The sequence below is a fragment of the Pseudopodoces humilis genome, chromosome 18 (genome assembly GCF_049639895.1).
Source record: "Pseudopodoces humilis isolate 2021_Gansu_Grassland_sample_001 chromosome 18, ASM4963989v1, whole genome shotgun sequence".
NCBI lineage: Eukaryota > Metazoa > Chordata > Aves > Passeriformes > Paridae > Pseudopodoces > Pseudopodoces humilis.
The window spans coordinates 13,913,825-13,934,830 of NC_142217.1; the positions used below are offsets into that span (position 1 = coordinate 13,913,825).

The 21,006-nt window shown below is 42.4% G+C and overlaps 1 protein-coding gene across 1 annotated transcript in view; it reads right to left on the minus strand.

The window, feature by feature from the left end:
- Positions 1-4,221: 4,221 nt before the first annotated feature.
- GNA12 (G protein subunit alpha 12) overlaps positions 4,222-21,006 on the minus strand; it is a 40,901-nt gene continuing 24,116 nt past the window's right edge. Inside the window, exons 3-4 of the mRNA XM_005523010.3 lie at positions 12,344-12,394; positions 4,222-11,398 (exon numbers count right to left, since the gene is read on the minus strand). Of these exons, the coding sequence (XP_005523067.1) occupies positions 10,829-11,398; positions 12,344-12,394 (621 nt within the window). The 3' untranslated portion in view covers positions 4,222-10,828. The remainder of the gene's footprint in view (positions 11,399-12,343; positions 12,395-21,006) is intronic.

Here is a 21,006-nt window from a genome sequence, read left to right on the forward strand (position 1 = left end):
ATGGAGGAGATGGGCACAAAGTAAAACAGAAAGACCCCTGGCAGCTCTGCTGCCCCGAAGAGCAGCGTTAGTCTGACGATTGTCTCCTGGCAGACTCTCAAGAGGATCTCCAGAGCTGCCTCAGTTCAAACAAAGCCAGGCTTGGAGTATGAACTGGAACTACTCACATCCTCTGTAGACTGGTACAGGAGAGGAAACCCTTTGGAAACATTCACATACTCATTGATTATTAATATAAAAAGGGGAACCACACATGCACTCCTCTTTCTGCCTTGGAAAGTTTCAACCCTGGCCCTTCCCTGCTCCCTAAGCACCCACTGAGTGGGAGCGGGTGCTGTGCTGGCACCCTGAGCAGCAGAGCCTCCCTTCCCATGGCCAGGGCATGCTGTTCCTCTCTGCTCCTCCTGGCTATTTATAGCCAGAGCTCAAGAGGCCGATGGGTTCTTTGCTCCTGCCAGGGAAAGGCTGACCCCTCTCCATCCCCTGCTCCCTGAGCACTGATAACGCTCCCACAGCTCATGGCAACGTGGCTGAGCTCCAGATTTCTCCTGCCTAAAAATACCAGCAGGTAGGATCAGATTCAGGGCAGCTGGGAGAAGGGAGAGGATGTTTCCCTGGAGGAGGCAGCAGCTTTGGCTTTCCGGAGCACTTGCCCTGTGCCCTTTGAGGTCTCAAAGAGCAAGAGGATAACGGGAAGACACTGGAAAAAAACGCCGGAGATTTACACACGCAGGTGAGTAGCAAAGACAGCCTCGCAGTAAATTCAGCTGGATTCTGGAAACACAAGCATTTCACATCCGCATGATTCATACCGGGAGAGAAAGGGAGTTTGGCTCCGGCACTGATGACGGCAATTCCTGGAAACATTTTTCCAGGCTGCAGCAGAGCCGCTGCTGCCGCCCTCTCCTGGCAGCCACAAAGGTGACGGCTTCGCATCCAAGACATTCTTCCCAGCAGCAGAAACTTTCCAAACCCTGCTTGAATTACAAATCTGAGTTCTGCCCCCGAACTCGCTCAGTTGTTGCCTGAACACATTTACTATTTTATCAAGAGATTACTCTCTGTTCAGCCTTGTTTGCTCTTCCTTGGTCCCGTACTGAGTTATTAGGCTGAACTTTAGAAACTTTCCAGAAAGAGGCTCAGGATGATGATCCTGCCTAAGGAAACAGAGGCAGCTTTCTGTCATAAATTTCCAAAGACAACAGAGGAGTGGGGTGGCACAGAAGGGCTGTGCATCTCCACAGATGGGAGACTCCTTGTGACACTTGGCTTAGCTTAGAGCTGCTGTGAGAGCAGGAATTTCTGCTGAAGAGCTCTTGTGACTGCAAACAGGTATTTCTGACACCATCACTGCCGGCACCACCACTTTACCTGCTCAGCTTGTCCGCAAGTGCTCCAGGTAAGACAAATCAGATGGTAACTCAGAGCTTCACCTGGGCAGCTCAGCAGTGCCCACAGGTAAGAGGCAGCAAGTGGCTGAAAACACTTGGAAGTCCTTTAGCAGCTGGAGGAGAGGGTCCCTGCAATATTCCACTGCAGGGTTTGGTGAAGACATTCCTGTGGAGGGGCCGCTCTTCACACCAGCAAAGGCTTCCAGTGCTGCAGCAGCACGTTTAGCACAGGGTCTGTGCCTGGCCCCAGCCTACACAGCCCACGCCAGTGAAGGGACTGGAGGCAGCCTGGGTCACAGAGGAACTAAAGCACTGGCCACAGGTTACACTGAAAATGAAGGTTATAACCAGAACTAAAGCACAAAGGTTCCTACTCCTCTGTGCATGTACCAGAGTTGCAGGGGGGTAGAAAACAGCTGACACTGGAATAAGTAGTAGGCCAAACTGAAGGTAAGCCCTTAAATAAGATTTCCTGCATTTTAAGCAGCAGGTTCCTGGGGAGATCTTTCTGCTTGGAAAGGTGTGGGAACATAACTTGCAGCTAATAAGCTTCTGAGTAAGCTGTGAAACAGAAATACAGATGAGATAATTAGGAGTCACTTTAGAAGGCCAAGCTGTGGATCAACCATCAGCAAGAAGGAGTAGGGAGCTCTATATATAAATCCAACATGCAGAAGCCACTGTTAGTTTCCATGTAACAACCCCCAAAGCACAACACAGATCCATGTTAGACTGCTCTGGCTCACAGCATCTCCCAAACCACACCATCCTGTGGCTACCTGCAGCACCCTGTACCACCAGAGCAGCTCAGACACATCCTTTCTGCTCCAAGCTCAAGGATACTTGTTTTGAAGCAACTTCTAAAGTCTAATCCTGAACATAGTAAAAAACAGTCTCTAAATAGCTTTACGAGCTCATAAAGACAAATATCTTCTCCCAAGAATAAGCAGGCAGAACATTCCACTCCTACTCTGAAAATAACGCTTGCTGTAGGCTGAAGGGAGAGAGGAAACAAAGCAACTGTCCAGAAGAAAAAAAACAAAACAACAAAAAATTCCATGCTAGTTAGTGGTGAACTTGCCTACAATAGCTTGCAAGGGTGGGAGAGGAAAAAGCAGCACCTTCCACAGACATTTCATTAGCATGATCCAGCACTTTGTGATTTAACAGTGGCTGTGACTGCCTCTCTCCCCTAAAAATGGTACTTCTTACTGAAGCCTGCTTCTGCTGTACAAAACTGTGGCTTTAAGGGAAAGCTGCTTTTGGTAAAAATCCCTGAACACTCGTCCTAATTAACTCTTCCTGCCTTAACACCACATAGTTTCCCAAGATGCCAGTCAGTCCTGGGAAGAGTGGCAAGAAATTTGGGATTAGTAGCTGAGTAAACTTCCTCCCAGGTCTGTAAGGATAATGAGATACCAGGCTGGAGCTAAAAACCACAAGGACTTATTTAATTTCTGTCCTCAAAGAGTTCTAACGAACACTTTAATATTACTATAACCACCCCAAACCTTACACCTTGTACACCTGAGCAAAAATACAAGCTATACTTTGCATTTTAGAGCAGCCTCTCCCTGGGGAAACAGACATGTTCTCCTTTTTATCTTCAGTGTTTGATTACTGAAATTGCAGAAGATATATTCTGGTTCTGAACAGGGAATTGTGCTGCTCCTGGGAAGGTAATTCCAAGCTAATATGTGGAGTTTAGGCTCTCCCTGGGGCACAAGCACTCACTGGCACTGAACAGACAAACCCACCTGCAGAACCAACTGCTGCAGCTCTGCTCTTACAGAGCAACATCTGCACGGCTGAGTTAGGAAAGGGGCATCTCACAGGAACACCCAGGCCCCAGAAAGGGCCCCTTTGCTCCACAGAGCTCACCAAAGAGATCCCCTGGAGCTGCTGCTGAGGGCTTTTCAGGTTATAGTGATCACACCTGGGCACCTCTACTTGAGCATACTGCATGTGCAATTGCTGCTCAGCAGAGACGCTGAACACTGGCAGTAAATCTCACCTGAAAGTGCCCAGCAGCTCCAGGCACAGCCAGCCATTCCCAAAGACTTGGTGCAGCTGAAGTGCTGCATTTCCAGCTGTTAGCAGAAAGGACCAAAAATGCTCCATGAAGTGTTTCAAGTTGTGCACTGCCAGTGGAATTGACTTGGCACTGATAGTTTATACAAGAAACAATCAACACTTGCCACAAAAATCTGCCAGATGTGACCTTTTGAAGTGAGGGAATGTGAGGAAAGGTTAATGGCGTTCTCAAGGACTGGAGCCCGAGTTCTGGCAGCACAGGTTGTGCTGTGTGACAGGGACATTGGTGACCCTGCAAAAGTTCTGCTGTGCTCCCTGAACAGGGGCCTGGGCCCAGGAAAGCAGCAGGCACATTCCCCATGGCTATTTATTATCAGATCCTACACAGAGCTGAGGAATCTCCAACAGGTGCTCCTATCTCAACAGGCCCAATCATCTTCTCTTGCTAAGCTCAGAATACACAAGCAAAATCCAGCTGTGCCTCCCCTCCCACTTCCAATCAGTGCTGATGCCCCAGCCAGCCCTGGGAATGCTACAGATGAACGAATTCCAAGTTTCACACAGGTTAATGTGTCACCAGCCTGAGCTCCTGGACACACCAGGAAGAATGATTCCAGCCAGGACTGGAGGAGTGGGAGATACCAAGAGGTTACAGACTGAGGTGTCATGACATGACAGCTGCACTTCCATACAGTTCATGCTGCTGTTTGTTCAAAAAGCAACTCTCTCACAGAAAAAAATTTAATAAAGAAAAAATGTCACTTCAGGCACTCGCTGAAAGATGAAACCCATAAAGAACAGTATAACAAGTCAAGTTTTAATAGATTTATAAAATTCATATATACAAAACAGTAAACTAAGTCACCAAAGCTATAAAATACACTTTTTACACATCACAATATAATTTTATCTAGTACACAGTTTTCATAAGTTGAAACTATTACAGCAAGTAGCTGCTTCTATCACGGATGCTGTTTTGGTGCTAGAAAGACACTTATGTGAGCAGTCTGGGACTGTGCTTTTACTTTATGCATTTTCCACCTTCTTTTAGTTTGTCACTGTTCTTAAAGTACTTTCCTGTGAATTGTTAAGAAAATTAAGGCTAAACTCAGGGCTTTTTTGCCCAGAGTAGTGAACTGGTTTAAAAAAAGACTGATATTGCATAGTATGTGTGTTAATGCATAGGCACCAGAGAGCAAGTACATTGCAGAATAAAAGATAACATCACTTGGCTTCCTAAGCTGTGTGGTCATGTCACAAATAATCTGGTGTTTTGTCAGTTTGCTTTTGTATATTTTGATTCCACAAACAAAGCGACTCCTCACTATAGAGAGGAACACCAGCACTGTTGTTCAGTGGAGTCTCCAGAAATACTTTTTAATGTGTATCATCAATTCAAGCCCATTCCACATTCCAGACAACACAACCTGGAGGAACACTCCCTATCCTAGAGAGGGTTAATGGCTTCAATGCAAAAGGGACTCTGAACACACATCTCCAAACCTAAGTCCACCAACCACCTTCCCAAGTCTTGTAAGCTCCCAACAGATCCTTTCTCCTCCACATCCCCCTGCTCCCTTATCTCCTTTGTGCCCAACCACCTGCACAAGAGATCGATGGGAAGTCATAGTTGTGCTACTCAAAACCTGCCACTTCCCTCAAAAGATGCTCTCTCAGGTCCTACTTATTAAAAAATGTTGCTCTCCATCAGTTGTAGTTTTTATTCAAAGAATGGAAACAGCCTCTTACCTTCACAAGCTCTGGTATCTTCAAGAAAGTTTAAGCAGCTGTCAGGAAGGAGTAGGATGCACTGTCTAGCCAGAGGTCTGCATAATGTATTTTATCAAAATTGAGCTTTAGCACCCAATGATGAACAGATGAAGAGAGAGATTTACAACGGCAGGGCCAGCCTTGCTGGCCTGATGCTCTTTATTCACAGCCAATGGCTCTCTGGAGTCACTCAAAGCTTTTGGGTCAGTGCAGATGGCATTTCACTTCAATACAGTCTTCAAGCACCATCAGCTTTTGGGATCTGTTTAGAAACTAGCTCCCCTCTCCTGCTCCCCTCCAACATACTTTGGCTTTTTTTTTTTTTACCAGAATGCCCACCTCAGAAGTCAGTGCTGCTCTTTTTTCCCCCCTCTGACTATTTTCACACCAGACAGAAGATAAGACCTTCAGTCACAGGCCAAGAGCTGGGCTGGGACAGCTCCTCAAGCTAGGCACAGAACCACCAGCACTGACAATCTAGAACCTCCACACTCCCCACCCGGTAAGAACACAAGCATATCAACACACAGACAAACTTCAACACCGCTTTCCAAATGCCATTAGAAAGATAAAAACGTCAAGGATTGAGCTGAACTGCCCAACCACCAAGATGAGCAAAGAGGCAGCATCACCTGGCTAGCAGAGAGGCAGTTTCAGCTCCACATCTCCTGGCTTTACTCATTTCCATCTATGTAATAAAAGATTAGTGTTAAAACAAAGAAGTGCCCACGTCACAGCACAAAGCAGAGATCACCCCAGCTAATTACAAAACAGGTATTATTAAAAAGCACTAGGTCTTGCCTTACCAATTATTCCTCACTAGGCTAGACAGTCCTCACCTAGAACTGTGTGGAGTCAGCATTAACTCAGGCCAAGTCTGGCCCAGACCACGCCAGTCCTGATCCATAATGGATGCTCTCTAAAAAACTGTTAAAAGCTCATTTACAAAAGCAGGCACAGATGTTTTATAGTTGCTACTGAAACACCCCACCCACCACTTTGTGTTACAGATTACAGAGTATGAGGTAAAGAGTTGGCAGTATTAAACCCCTGACTACACCATGTGATTTTATACTAGAAAGAGAACACAGAGAAGAGGGTACTGCTAAACTTACAGTTCTCATCATGAGATCAGTGTTTGGTTTACATGACAAACTGCACTGTGTGGAGGTGTTGTTGCATATCATGTCTCTCAAGCTGGCACACATCAAATCATCCATCAATCCAGCAGGTACTCCTGAAAATTTGATGACAGAAGCCAAGCTAAGTCAGGTGTCAAAACTCACTGCTTGAAAATCAGAGGGGCCTTTTAGAGAAATCCTCTAGGTCCATGCACAGAAGGATATTTTCCCCCAGAAATAAAGAAGTACACACATAGAAAAGACTCCAAAACATAAGTTAATATAAGTTAAAACATAGTTAATACAAAGACAACCGTCTAAAGGCAGCAGAGGATTTGTTTTTCACAATGCTGTTCTGTGGAAGGCAGCTGTCTGTCACTAAAGAAAGCTGTTGGTTTCTTCAGTGGTACCATCTGAACCATCTGGGAACATCTGTTCTTCTGTTTTATTTCTACATTTCTCTGCAGATCACAGTAACCAGGATGGGTGAATTCCCAGAGGGAATGAGGCCATGGGGATGGGGGGGCAACACATGGACACGATGGGACACTCCAAATGCACCACTTTTCACACCAAATATCACTTTAGCTGTCCTAGGGGAATTACACATTTCTCTCCAGTGCCATGTACAAATGAGCTCTTCCTACTCCCATTTCTCTGTGGTTTATTTGCCATTAGTTTCTCTACTCTGCCTGCAGCTCAGCTTTACCTGCCTCAGAAGGTCTGGGAATGGTCATCTTCAGGAGCTTCATTCTTGTAACATGCCCAGTTCTAGGTTTTACACAGCAGCAATTAAAAAATTAAATATATTATCAAGTTAGTAAGTCAAATAATCTAGGCTGCCAAATTAAAAAAGATCCATTCTCTGCATGAAACTGAAAACACCTTTGAGTTGTAAAACTGGGTGGCCAGTAATTTCAATTCCATAACCACCATTAGTTAATTTTCAACATTAAGAACTATTTCACTCCTTCCAAGTGACAAGTGCCTATTGAATATGTCACTTCCAGAAAACCACTCTTCCTTTTTAACTCCACCAAGTCACCCTGCAGTGCATCTAAGGACTGTTCAGAGCCTGACAGCACTGCAATCTGCAGGAGTGGTACTGGCACACTCTTATTAGCTTAACACTTGTTTTGAGGACAACAAACACAAAGTAGTTGTTGGATAAATGAGTCCCATTTAGTTTTTCTACTTCAGCTCCAGAATTACGTAAGTCTCTGCCCCAAGCACAGGCTGCAAGAGTTTCCTCTCTTTGTCCTCGGCAGAGACAACCCCTCTGCAGCACTCTGTCACTGACCCCGGCTGTCAGAGGAGGGAAAGCAAAAAGCTGCTTTTTTCCTTAAAAAAAAAAAAAAGTACTCATTCAAGGTCTCCATCTGATGATCATCCTGCCTGTGACCCATTTCCTGACCAGCCAAATGAACAATAAGCCTATAAAACTAACAAAAAAAGATGTTCTCTCCAGCTGTGTTTACCTGCAAAGTTCTCCAGGATGTCACTTAAAATAAAGTTTTCTATTTGTTTCTGGTGAAAGGACTAAGCAACCAACCAGGCCTGTCCCAAGATGTGTGAACAACCTCACTTACCTAAGGTCTGCTTTAATAATTCACTGATTCACCACAACATGATTTTCTGGCTTTATTATACTAGTACTACTTACCTTGAAAAAAAAAACCCAAGTCCCCTCAGTTGTGGCAAGAAGAGTTATTTTGCAGAGAAAACTGACACTTAAAAAAGTCCCCCACGTCCTTTTTACTCACAGGCCAGCTCCTCTGCACACTTGGGAAGTGCTTGACTTTTGCAGGGAGAGTTTCCTGACCTGGGAGCTCTCTGGAGAACACACCAGGGGTTCCTGGTGTGATCCATCACTATCCAAACCTGACAGAACTCGGAGCCCACAGAGCCAAACCACTGATTTTCACCTGCAGCCCCACACTCAGGCCCGTTTCATCAATTAAAACAAGAAGGGCAATAATGGGCCCAAGGTGGGCAAACTGGTTCCCTAAAACTGACTTAGTGTGCAAAACTGCCATATCATACAAAAAAAAAAGCAGCTTGAGAGCTCAGTGTGAGATCTCTCATGCTGTTTTCTTTTCCAGGTGCAGATTTTAAGTTACTTAAAATATAAGTTGCTTCATTAGCTCTGTTGAGGGTAAATCCATAAGGTGACTAAGGATACAAAACCATGGATGAGTGTCAAGAGAAAAACAGAACAGGAAATTCCATTCTATGGTTCCCAGGTAAAACTACAGTAGATTCAGACACCAAACTGAGGTAATTCTTGAGAAAAAATACAGTTGAAAGGGAATGTTGAACTAATTTGAGAAAACAAGCATAACATTAATTCATCTGGAAAATTCAGTGAAAGAATAAAGCTCACAGCAAACTAAGAACTAAAGTCAAGTCAACCTAGAAGTCAGGTGAGCCCACAACTGCCTCCTCTTTCCCAGTGTCTTGTGTGAAGTGAAAACCACTACCAAGAACTCAGAAAACATCTGAAAGCTTTGAAAGCAGCCTTAGTCTTCAGCCAAACAAATGGGCTCAAAGAAACCAGCCTTATGTGATGAGTAAACTTGTTTGCATCACGCCGTGGTGAAATATTATCCTTTTCAAATGTAATAATCTTAAGATTTTTCCCTCATCTGAATATTAGTCACATAACATTCTTCCCCTTCAAGGCTAAAAATTAATAAATATTTAAAAGACAGAGTTGGTCCTGGCAAAATAAGACTTGTTACAAGGATGCTAATTCCTGTTTAAGTTTGCTCAAATTTAAGTTAGATTTTCCCATCTGCAACTTCTCAGTTGCTTCTTACCTCGATTCTGTGCCTGTTACAGGCACTGAAAGAGCCACAGCTTTTCCACTCTGGAGCCTGCACAAAGAAAGCCAGGAGGCTGCTACATCAGGAAACTACACAAAAATACTGATATGAACATCTGCAAGCTTCAGAGGGGAAGAAAGATTCCAGATTTTATCCAAATTAACATGAAAGGACAACAGAACAGGACTTTTCTTTGACCACATTTCCCATGGGATTACCAGCTGAAGTAAAACTTTGCTTGTTTTGACATGCCATTACAGGCTCAAAGGGGATAAGAACTCCAGGGAATCTGCTGAATTTTTATGGGTACAAACAGCCCTTCAGGTTTTATTCTTGGATAAAAACTATGACAAAAATTGCACAGTAAACTATGTTTGAGTTACCTAAAGGATAGCACTACAATATCTTAGGTTTGTTCATTACCCCGCTGCAGTAGAAAAGATTCAATGTCTGTACACAGAAAAGGCACCTGGCAGAGACTGAGAGCACAAGGAAACTTGGAGTTTACATCCAAATTACTCACAGCCTCTTGCCATTTTACACCCAAACCACTGCCCAAAAGGGGCGACTCCAAACTCGACTGTGCTCTGAGTTCCACGTGCATCACTATAGGCTGAAGATCCCATTAAGACACGGATTAAAGGCTAATTTTACAGCAAGGTCTTGCTGTCCAAATACATCAGTGCAGCTGGAAAGCTGGGATCTCCAGGGTGTTCAGTCTTCCTACAAGGTCAGCTGTTGGGAACTAATCAAGCAGCTGCTGTGCTACCAAAACCTTTGCTTAGAGTTTAGTCATCTTCTAAACTTTTGAGTACAGATGAAGCCCTGTCATGAGAGATACTGAACCTTCACAAATGCTGCCCACTGTGGGTGTGAGGACAGTGCTGGCTGGCCATGGAGCACATCTCCTTCGAGCACCCACTGTGCAGGGACATGGCTGGGTGCTCCAGCACAGGCTGCTGCACCAAGGAAATCAGTTTTCCCGTGACGTAACACCCTCCACGCATAGTGCAAAATAAACCCTTCTCCATATCAGCAAGGCCTTAAGTCCCCATCCCATTTACTCCAACATGAGTTTCCTTACACAGTTTTAGACTTCTGCCTCAGGAGACTCATGCAAAACCTTTAGACAAGAGCTGTGCATCCACCTTGGAAGGTGGATTCTAGACCTTCGGCAAAGCTGAACACACACAAGACCTGGTTATATTCCTAAGGGTTAAGAATGGAACTTCCATTAACATTCTCCAATACAGCTGCCAATCTCATCATGTTTAGATTAGTTTGATCGATTCAGCACCTCCAAACTACAAAAAAAAAGGCAGTTTGTACAATTAGTGTCTCTGAAAAATGAGCGCATTCATTCGAAACGTGTCTTCCATCCATGGTTTGTCAGAGATTTCTGTTCTCGAAGAAGGCAGACTGTGGCTGTGTCATGCAGCGTTCCAAACTCGGTACAGAACCTACCACGGCCAGGTTTCAGTAGTGTTTTAGTCCAAATGATTCAGTAGCTAACATCAACATGACTCCTCCGGCCTATAGCTCCTCTGTTTGGACTGGCTAGTGTACAGCATTCCTGAGCCAAGGAATTTGCATGGGTCCTACACCGCATGCAAGGGCCATAAAGAAAGGATAAAAACTTCGATTGAACCCTCCAGCGAAATTTCAACAGAGCAGGGGCTGCTCTCCTTCACTGCAGCATGATATCCTTGAGGTTCTCCTGCAGGATGGTGTCCTTGACAGCGTGGAACACAAAGCGGATGTTCTCCGTGTCGATGGCCGTGGTGAAGTGGTGGAAGAGGGGCTTGCTGCGGTTCCGCCTCTTCCTGTCGAAGCACTGCACCAGGTAACGCTGCACGTCCTCCAGCCGGTGAGGGTCGCCCTTGAAGTCCGAGAAATACTTCTTAATGCTGACAGTCTTTACCTTCTCCACGAGAAGATCCATCTTGTTGAGGAATAGGATAATGGAAACGTTAAAGAAAAGCTTGTTATTGACTATTGTCTCAAAGATATTCATGGACTCCACGAGTCTGTTTGTGCGCCTGTCTTCCATGAGGACCTGGTCATATTCACTAGAAGAGACCATGAACAAAATTGAAGTTATTCCATCAAAGCACTGGAACCATTTCTGACGCTGAGATCTCTGTCCCCCTACATCCACCATCTTGAAAGGAATTTTTTTAATGATGAAATCATGCTCTACTATCCCCTTCGTGGCTTTTCTGGCCAGCAAAATATCTTGTTTGCTGGGGAAATAGCTCTGCAAAAGAAAGGAAAGAAGTGTCAGAAAAAGTCCTTCAAAAATTCTGGCTAATGCCTGAATACTGTAGGTAAAATCACCAGGAGCTGGTGATTTATCAAATGAAGAATGAATACTCAACTTTAAAACACTGGCCTGTTGACCGTTTAGCTCAACACTTTGGTAAACAGCTACAGAAGATCCTGAGACATATGAGAGCAAAAATAAAGGACTAATTCACTCCTTCACACTTTCATCCTTCAAGCCTCTTTTTTTCAGGTTTAAGTGCAGTTTTTCCTTCTGAAGTTCTTAGCTACAGTGTTACTGCCACAATAAAGCAGATCAAATCATCACAGAAAGTTTTTTTTTTTTTTTTAAATCTAGCTTCTCCACAATTCATTACTCTTAGAAGGACTATCTTGAAAGCTTTACTGGAAATTCTTCTTCCAGGTTCCCACTCTATGACCAGCAAGTACAGCAACAGAGTCTACCACAAGCTGTGGCCCAATCTATCACTGTAGAAAAATTTGTTCTTCAGAACCTTATCACTGTTACTGTTTAGGAAAATCTTCTCCCTTCTTTCTCCTCCAAGTCTCCTGACAAATGCTTTCATTACAGATTTTGAATCCTACAAGTGGTTTTTATTTTGCTAAGGTTTCATTCTGCTATACCAAGTAGCATCAGCCATCAGAACAACAGGAAAAGCAAATGAGATCCAGAGGCTGCACAGAAGAGCTGGTAAAATATGTGCACAAATATAATTTCCATTTGTTGTCTGTCAAAAAAGATTAAACAAATGCTAAGCTTCAGTTTCAGAAAGCTGGAGTTTACTGAGAAAGAACACTGAAATTATTTAATGCATTATTATTTAATAAACCAACCAAAAAAACCCAACCAAACCCCATTAATCACAGCACACTCAGGCTTTCCTTGTCTCTTGTGGTTCAGAAGGAGAAGGTTTCTTACCAGCTGACCGATCCGATCCAGGTTATCCAGGAAGTATTTCACCGATTCACCCTGTGGAAAAGGAAAGACATGGGAACTGAGCTGCTTTCTAGGACAGCAAGTCCAACAGAATCAAGGCCTTCTTCCAACATGCACTGAGGTCTAACAGGGCAATATCACCAGGTCTGGAAAAATCAAAGTTGAGAAGAGACTTGAACAAATGCTCAGGTGTATATCTAGTAAATCTCTACAATAAAAGAGAAGTGTTATTAAAAGTCAGTTCTTTGACTGAAAGAATTTGGTAAGATAAGTGCAGTTAACTGACAGTGAGTGGGAGGAAAAAATGAAACACATTTATAAGAACCCAGTGTATTTTATTTAAAATTCATAACAGTGAACAAAAGCATATCCTAGACTGGCTGGCATATCTTTAGAAAAGTGGAAGATTTAAGTACCCCACAATTTATGACGATTTAAGCTAGACTTGCTTGTCACAAACAAACAGAAAAAGGAACATTTTCAAGGACTTGTTCTTCTACAGACAGCTTCCCTTCTGGGCTCAAGACTTTTAATAATAGATTTGCTCATCTTGTACAATGTCCTTTAGTAGTTATATTAAGACGAAAATAGGAATGTTTACAGGGCAAATTCATTCTTGTGTTAAAATTTACTCTTGTGTAAGAAGACCTTTTATCAAACAAGCTCGTTTGTGTGTCCCACTCAAATCAAGGGCCCCTTTGCATTAAGTGGGGACAAGAAGCCCTGCACAACTTTTCAAGAAGTAACAAAACTGTTTCCATACAGATGCAGCCTACTCTGGAGTGAAACTGTCCTGCAAGAAGTTCTTACCAAGAAGTAATTCACTAAGTCTTCTTTATTGTTCAGGATGTGTCTTGCATCTGTAGCCATGTCATGAGAATGATAAAATGGACAATCCTACTGCGCCTTTTCGTGATTTTTAGGCAGGAAGACCCATTCCTTATCACAGAGCAGCATGGCTGTCAGCCATGATCAAATGACAGTAGGTGCCCTCACCCAGTCACCAGATCAGAATGGAACTTTGTCCAAGCACTACCCTAGACTCCAGCTGCAATATAAACTCTAAAACCACACATCCTCCTCTACACCATAGGCCTGAGACAGCAGAACAGAATTACTGCCCCCAGTACAACTCTAAACAGATGAATACAACAGTTCATTGTGAGGAATCAGACTGGAGATCAGAGGATTCGGTGTTGGACAAGTACACGCTCCCAGCATAAGGCACACACAAAAGGAGCTGTAGCTTATTATTTCCTAACATTTAAAACTGGAAGTGTTTTTTCATAAAGGAGAGAGAACACAGGGATTTGCAAAAGACTACCATGTATCAACAAAAGATTTACAATGGATTGCTAGCAGAAAAAAAACCACTTATTTTTTGGGGGGGTGGGGTGGGGGAGAGGGGATGTTTCCAAAGAACAATTGCTCTAAGAGCTTCCTTACAATCATGAATTTTCATAAGGTGAAAGTAATTTCCTGTATTTTTTGGCACTCTGTGGATCAGAAGAGATATCACAGACTGCATGAATAAGAGAAAAGGGCTTCCTGTACAGCATTAGTCATGTTCAGGAGATGGGAGAGCCCAGAAAGAAAAGATCACTGAAGCTACAAAAAAACCCTTCTCTATCTGTTGTGCTCCATCCCACACAGTGCCTTCAGATGTGCAAAAATACTGCAAAAGGGCCATCTCTGACAGAAATTCTTTCAATTTTCTAGCTAGTTGCTATAAGAGTCTCTGCCTGTCCATCCAGCCTCCCACGCTGGAGCAGGGAACAGCCGTGTGCCTGTGAAATGCAGGGACACACAGGCAGGATCACCTGATTTACAGCTTCTGCCTCCCCTAATTCCCCCCCCCATACATCCATCACTCTGACATTCTGCACACTGATAGGGAGGTATGAAAATAAACTGATTAATGGAAAAAAATACATGTTCATTTCTGCAGTGATTTAGGGAAAACAGACTTCTCTAGATTCTTACCCAGCTCTTATTAATGTTGCAATTAAGCCCTGTAATTTGTATTTGTATAATAATTTTAAGCAGCAATGGCAAAGCACTGGGAGAGCTGGGTAACAGAGTCAGGTGGCTGGAACAGGTGTGAGCACCATATGCATGGTCTGACAGATCTGAAAAAATCTGAATATGCTCTTCTAGCCCAGAATCCAAAGGCATCCAGTACTTAAGTCAAAATATCTGTTTCCAGCCAAAACAACAAATCCTCAACAACCTCCAGAGGGTTTGAAGTTTAAAAACCCTCAAAACATTAAAGCACACAAACATGAAGGGAGGAAAAACACCCACCAAAACCCTTCCAGAATAATAACCCCAAACCCAGCACACACACTCAAACCCTCCTGCTTTAGAAATTCCCTGATAAATGATTCCTGTATTAAGTTCTGTGGAAGTGCAGACTCCAAAGGCTTCTGGAATAACCTTATTCTACATCTTAGTCAGATTTACAGCAAACTGGGATGTTCTGGGAAGCACATTCAGTTCCGCCAGCCAGCAGCACACGCATGCACTGGGCATTAACTGACCTGATGAGTAACACGTAGCATATTAAATGAGGAAAATATGGAAACTCCAGGTTTCACAACTGTTTGCAATTAGTGTTTTTAATTAGAACAATTATGCTAACTGAACATTCCTTTCTATATTCATTTTTCCTAGTCATTCAGACAAAATAGACAGCAATATGAATTAGATCTAAAAGTCAAATTTATTGAGTTTTATATCAAGCTGCACTTCAATGGATTTTTGAATTCCACTAATAAATTAATATTTATGCAAAGCTGTCTCATGCTTTGGGTATTAGACATGCCTACTAACAAATGCTTATATATATAAATGCATGCAGATAAAAATATACACAGTTTCTAAATCAAAGTGGATTTTCCATTCAAAGCAAATAATTATCAAAATAAAGTATCAGTTGCCCCTTTCGTGTTGAATTTATTTTTTCTCTTCGAGACACTGGCCATAAAGAAGCTGGTTTGGCTTTTTCAGTGCAGGTATTTAGTGCTTCTCCAATATCCATTTGGCCATTAAGCTCCATTCAAATCTGGCTTAGCACTTCAAGTGCTTTCCTCCTCCAGATCTTAGCCAGTTATTTCAGGTCCATGACCATGACTTCCTATAAAAGTGTCAGCAAATATTTGCAATTGATTCATCAGATACTAAAAATATCTTTAAGCAGATTGATGACTACAATTTCAGTATTTTAATGGTTCTACTGGAAAAAAAAGGTTATTTTAACATCACAATCTATTTTAAGCTATGCTTGCAAAGTAGAAATGAAAGCTGAAGTTATTTATAATATATGTATATTTATACCCTCTCTGTGTATTTATACTACGTGTTACTACCTAAATATAATCACATCATGGTGTGTTCATTCAAAAAACAAACAAAAGTGATCCAGATCAGATCTTTTACAGGCTGATGTTGCAAGAAAAGCTGGCAGCTCCAGAAACTTCCTCAGATCAATGACGTTCATAGAAGGTTGTTGAGCTTTTGCATTTCAGATTTAAAAAGACTCACATCTTTCATTGTCCTATCAGTACACTATTTCCTTTAAAAATATTCTAACAATATTCATAAATAATGCTCTTAAAATATGAAAAACTACTTAATTTCAACATGCACAATACTGAGATAGGAAGACCCGTTCTGTAACAGTCCCAGAGTCTGCCAGTAAAGCATTTATGCACTGATATTTCTTATTTATTTTATTTTATTTTTAACTAGTGTTCTATTAGTACATTTCACATCGTAAAGTTAGAAACCAGTACGCTATCTTTATGGATTTTCATCCTCCTTGATAATAAATCAAGATGATTCAGTGGTGTCTCCTGCACCCACACCCCATGTTTTACAGGACAGCTGTGGGGGAGGGAACAGTAAACCTCTGAGTTATGAATTTTATGTAGCTCAGATGGTCCTTTTTTGGTGCCCCAGAGTACAGCAGTGACCATCCGTGTTCCACTCCTTGCTCCCCACACAAGAGTGACCACAAAACTCGGCTGACTCATTCTGTCACTGCTGATCTCTCCTCCTGCCGCAGTCCAGATCCTCTGAGTAACAGTTTTGCCAACTGGGACCAAGAGAAGGAGTAAGAGATGCTGTTCCCATTGTTCAGGAGGATGAGTCACTGCACATCTGGGAACTGGGGGAATCAAGAAACACAAACAGAAGGCCTCCAATGAGCCCACAATGCAGTATCGCTATTGGATTATTTAAAAAAAAAAAAATTGTTATTCTTTTAAACTGGCCTATCTACAGTATAAAGTTGGGTGAAGCCAGAGAAAATAGTTGTACAATTTGTTTAAAAACTGACTGGTGGAGGAGAAAGGGAGGAAAGTTGAAATGTAAACATATACTCCTGCTTCCTGAAATAGTTCTCTAAAACTCTTTTAAAATGCTAGATTATTTTGACTACAGCATTCTCAAGGGGTAAAAGCCATGAAATAAAGAAATTTTTAATCTACATACTTCGTACTACATGAATGCCATCTTAACATGAGCTCCAAATAAGTCACCATGAAAATAATTGATTGAATTCAACATCCCTGTCCCTTCAGGCTACGTTCAGAGCACATAGGAAATCTCCACACAGAAATATTATAGCTAATCTGGCATCGCTTCCTTTGCCATTGATAGCCTCATTTTGGGCACAGTTCCCAAGCAGTATTTATTGCATGAAAATAAATGCACAGCAATCGTATGCAGACTACTTTAAAATACCCTCAGAAACTCAGTAGACATGTTCTGGAAGGCCAGAATTTATCAACCTGTCACTGTAACCCTCAGTTATTCAGAGCAAGCCATGGTCAGATCATAAAGGACAGTGAAACATCCCATTGTCTAGTTCCCTAAAATACTGGATCATTTCAAACTTTTCCTGCTGAAAAACAGTTCCCCTAAATTCTGCTCTGAACTAAAAGGCTTGAAAGGGGACCCTCTGTTCCAAATGGGCTTTTTTTCTTTCCTTGTCCCAAGGCCTTTTTGACATAATATTAATTTAGCCCTTCCTGATCATTCTGTCTCTGGCTGCTAAATTTAGAGTGCACAATTTAAGGTAGACCTGTCAGTCTCAGCTTCTTTCAGATGATGGATTAAACCACAGAGGAAGGAAATGCTGTACTTCAAGGAAGCATCTAATACACATCTAACAGAATTCCCATACTACAGAGAAACACCCAGAGAAACAGATACTGCAAACACCTGCCACAAACTGCAGCTGAATCTGCAAGGAGGGAGAACACTGATCCAGATAAAATGCCAGTGTTGGTCACCCACCCTCTGCTCAGGAGCTGTAAAACATTCAGCAGCAGGGCTGAGAAATACAGAGGAAATCCAGGAGACCCTAGAAAGACATTTGGGAATCTCCCAGCTCTAAGATCTTGGATACATAAATGGGATGGACTTAAAGCACCGATACAATTTCATCCAAAGTTGGCCTTTATTTAAGGAACCATTCCATGAGGGCTGCTTGACACATGTACAGACAAAAAAGCCAACTTGCAACCAAAATACATGCTTGCAAACCCTGAGATCTCCTCTCTTCCAAGTTTCCTGGGATGTCAATCACCTCTTGACTGTAAGGGGTCTGAATGTCACCACTTCAGATTTTCTATAAAAGCAAGAGAGCCATGGGAAGAGCAAGGTTACAAAATAATCAAGAGACCAGTATTTGAAAATGTTTGGGAGTTAGATCAGCCAAGTTTTTGGGTACTGAAATTAGAACCAAAAAATCACCATCAAGAAGTGATACAGAAAATGCTCTCCTTAGTGAGAGGTACTGGACACAAGTGACACTGTCACCACAACACATCCTTTGGGAGTGAGAAGGCTCAGGCTCTGCACCCTGCTTCTGTCCAAGGGCTAAAATCCTCCTGAGGGACAACTACAAACAAACAAACTTCCCCTCCCCAAGCTCACAGGCTCCTTCAAGAGATTACTTCTAAATGTGCACTTCTATTCAGCCTCACTGCTAACAGGGCATGGATTTACTGCAGCCAGAAATGTGTTCTCTCCTCTCTGACAGCTGATGAATTCAGTATTATTTTCCAAGGAGGTGAGCAAGTCTGTGCTTGTTAAGAATTCCCCCAGAGGATGCTGAAGTAACCTAAATTGCCCTGAAATGCTGATGCCCATTGGACACTGCAATTCTGTTCTACAGATATTCTACATCCTGTCTGGGCATCGAAATTTATTGACACAGGACAAACATAAATTTTTCATTCAATCACCAGCTCCAATGCAGAGACCAACCACTTCTCCTTATTTAAGCTGTACAGAATTCCAGCTATCAAATCTCTCTAGTGTTATTTAACTTCCTCCTTAACAACAGACTGAGCTCCTGGCTCCCATCCAGCAGCTCCAGTGCTTATCCAAGTTGCTGCTATCTGGACCCTACAAACATACCAACTACAAAAAAAGTACCATATGGTTCCAAACTTCTAAAAATTATCTCTCCTTTCTCTTGCCTATTCACACATGGTAGGTATCAGATGTTAAGGTCTGAAAATATTTTAAAAATTCATTATTTGTTAGCTCAGTCCAGACAGGCAATGGAAAAATTTGTTTGTACACATCAGGGTGGGTTTATATTAATTAACTCCTCCTACATGACATATGGCCTATTTTGCAGCATATGGATAATAATAGGTGATAAATATTTCTTTAATTCCCCAGAAAAAACTTCAGGCTAATCAGAGCTTCCACATCAGTACTAAGATTTGTGGAATCCTGTGACTGAAATTCCAGCCTTGCAGCTAAGAAACACTCATACAGGAGCAGGGTTCTTGTGCTGAAGGGCAACTCTTAACATGTATTAGCTTTCTCCAGAAATCAAATACAGCAATTCTCTCTCCCAAGTGCTGCAAGGGAAAACCAAAGTTACATTTTTTCCTGAAATTCTAGGTATTTCTACATCAACAGGATGTAGCGGAGATAAATTGCTTTTGGATTAGGTTAACAATTTTGTCCATTTGTCTCAAATATGCACACCAGCAGCAGTGCCTCCAGGAAGAAAGGAATTTTCTGTTAATAGACTAAGGCAGGCTCCATCCTACAGTAAAAGCTTCAAGAAACCTTAACAAAAATTCCCTGTAATTTTTATTTTACTCATACTTACTGTCTTAATCATTGCTGTTTCTGCTTCACAGATTTGCAGTAGCTGGAAGAAAAACAGGTGCAAACAGCAGAGAAAACAGTACCGGCCACAAACAAAACACAAAGTGTAAACACAAACACACTAAATGTTAGCTTTAACAAAAATAAATATAGAAAAATCCTTAACCAGACAGACCTGCACATCAGCCACAGGGATTCAGCATGTCCTACCTTTCACTGACCAGCAGCTAGCAAGAGTCAAGGAGTGGATGCAAGGGGATATAGATTAAATTCATGTGGAATGAAGAATCACAGTTATGTTTAAACAACAAAAATAGTCCAAGGACTGCATCCAACATCAGCAGCGAGCCTGGCTCAGTCCTGGCACGAGTGGATGCCAGACCTACTCCCTAAGCATCCCATGGAAGGATTCCTTCCTGTTTCCCTGCCAACTGTCCAAGGGAATTCATTGTCTGCAAGTGCTGCCAGAGCCCTTTCATCTCCCACACCGGAGGTTCTCCAGTGAGTGCATGCCAGGCTCAGCTTCTCATTCCGGGCACAGACAGCTCAGTGTCCCAAAGGCAACTGGAACTCCACTCCTGACACTGTTAGAACAAAGTCCCCAGCTGTAGAAGGAGGGATTGATCCAAGATTCTGGCCCATCACCAGCAAATTTATTCTCAGTGGGCAGCTGCCATGGAAAAATGGGCATTTTCAACTAACATGGCAGAATTTAGAAGCAAATGGATGTTTTTACATCCCCTGGAATGATGCACAATCCCGTTATTCCATGACCCCAGGCCCATGCTTTGTTCCCAGCAGGTCAGAATGCAAACCTGAAACTTGCTTTGTTTACAGGAGACATCTGCAGAGCTAGACAGACAGTGACAAAAAAAGGTACCCTCTGAATTAATCTAGTCAGCAGTACTATCTGATCAAGACTAAATCACAAGTTTACCAGCGAGTTTCCCTTTCAAATCTTATCAGATCAAGGGATGGGAAATAAATATCTTAGATCTTGTGGGCTGAAAAAGCAGCTAACACCAGCCATGAGAGAATGTTGAGCTTGGACTTTTCCATGGCAGGTGGCCAGCTGGAAAGCTCAGCAACTTGGATGCACTTACAAGAGGCATAACCTTGAGCATCTTGCAGAACGATGCTTCCTGCTCCACTTACACACCAAAGATTTCCTGCAAAGATTTCCTAATGCTCCACTTTCTGGGGAAGTAGCAGCTCAGACATGTCATACTGAAATTTGTCTGTTGTTAAATGGTGACTATAAGGATTGCAAAGTGTCATTCATCCCTCATATTTCTTAAAAATTTTGTTCTAAATTAAGATTTTCTCATTTTGTCTGTATGTTTACAACCGAGACATTTTTAGATTGGCAGACTAAAATGATAGTCTTGCAAAACTCAGAAAACTGCTCAGTATCTGAAAGTAAGGTTTTAGGTAAAACTCAGCTAAAATTCTAAGTCTTAGCTGCAATCAGGTGTGCTATTTAACAGTTTGATTCCTATAAAATC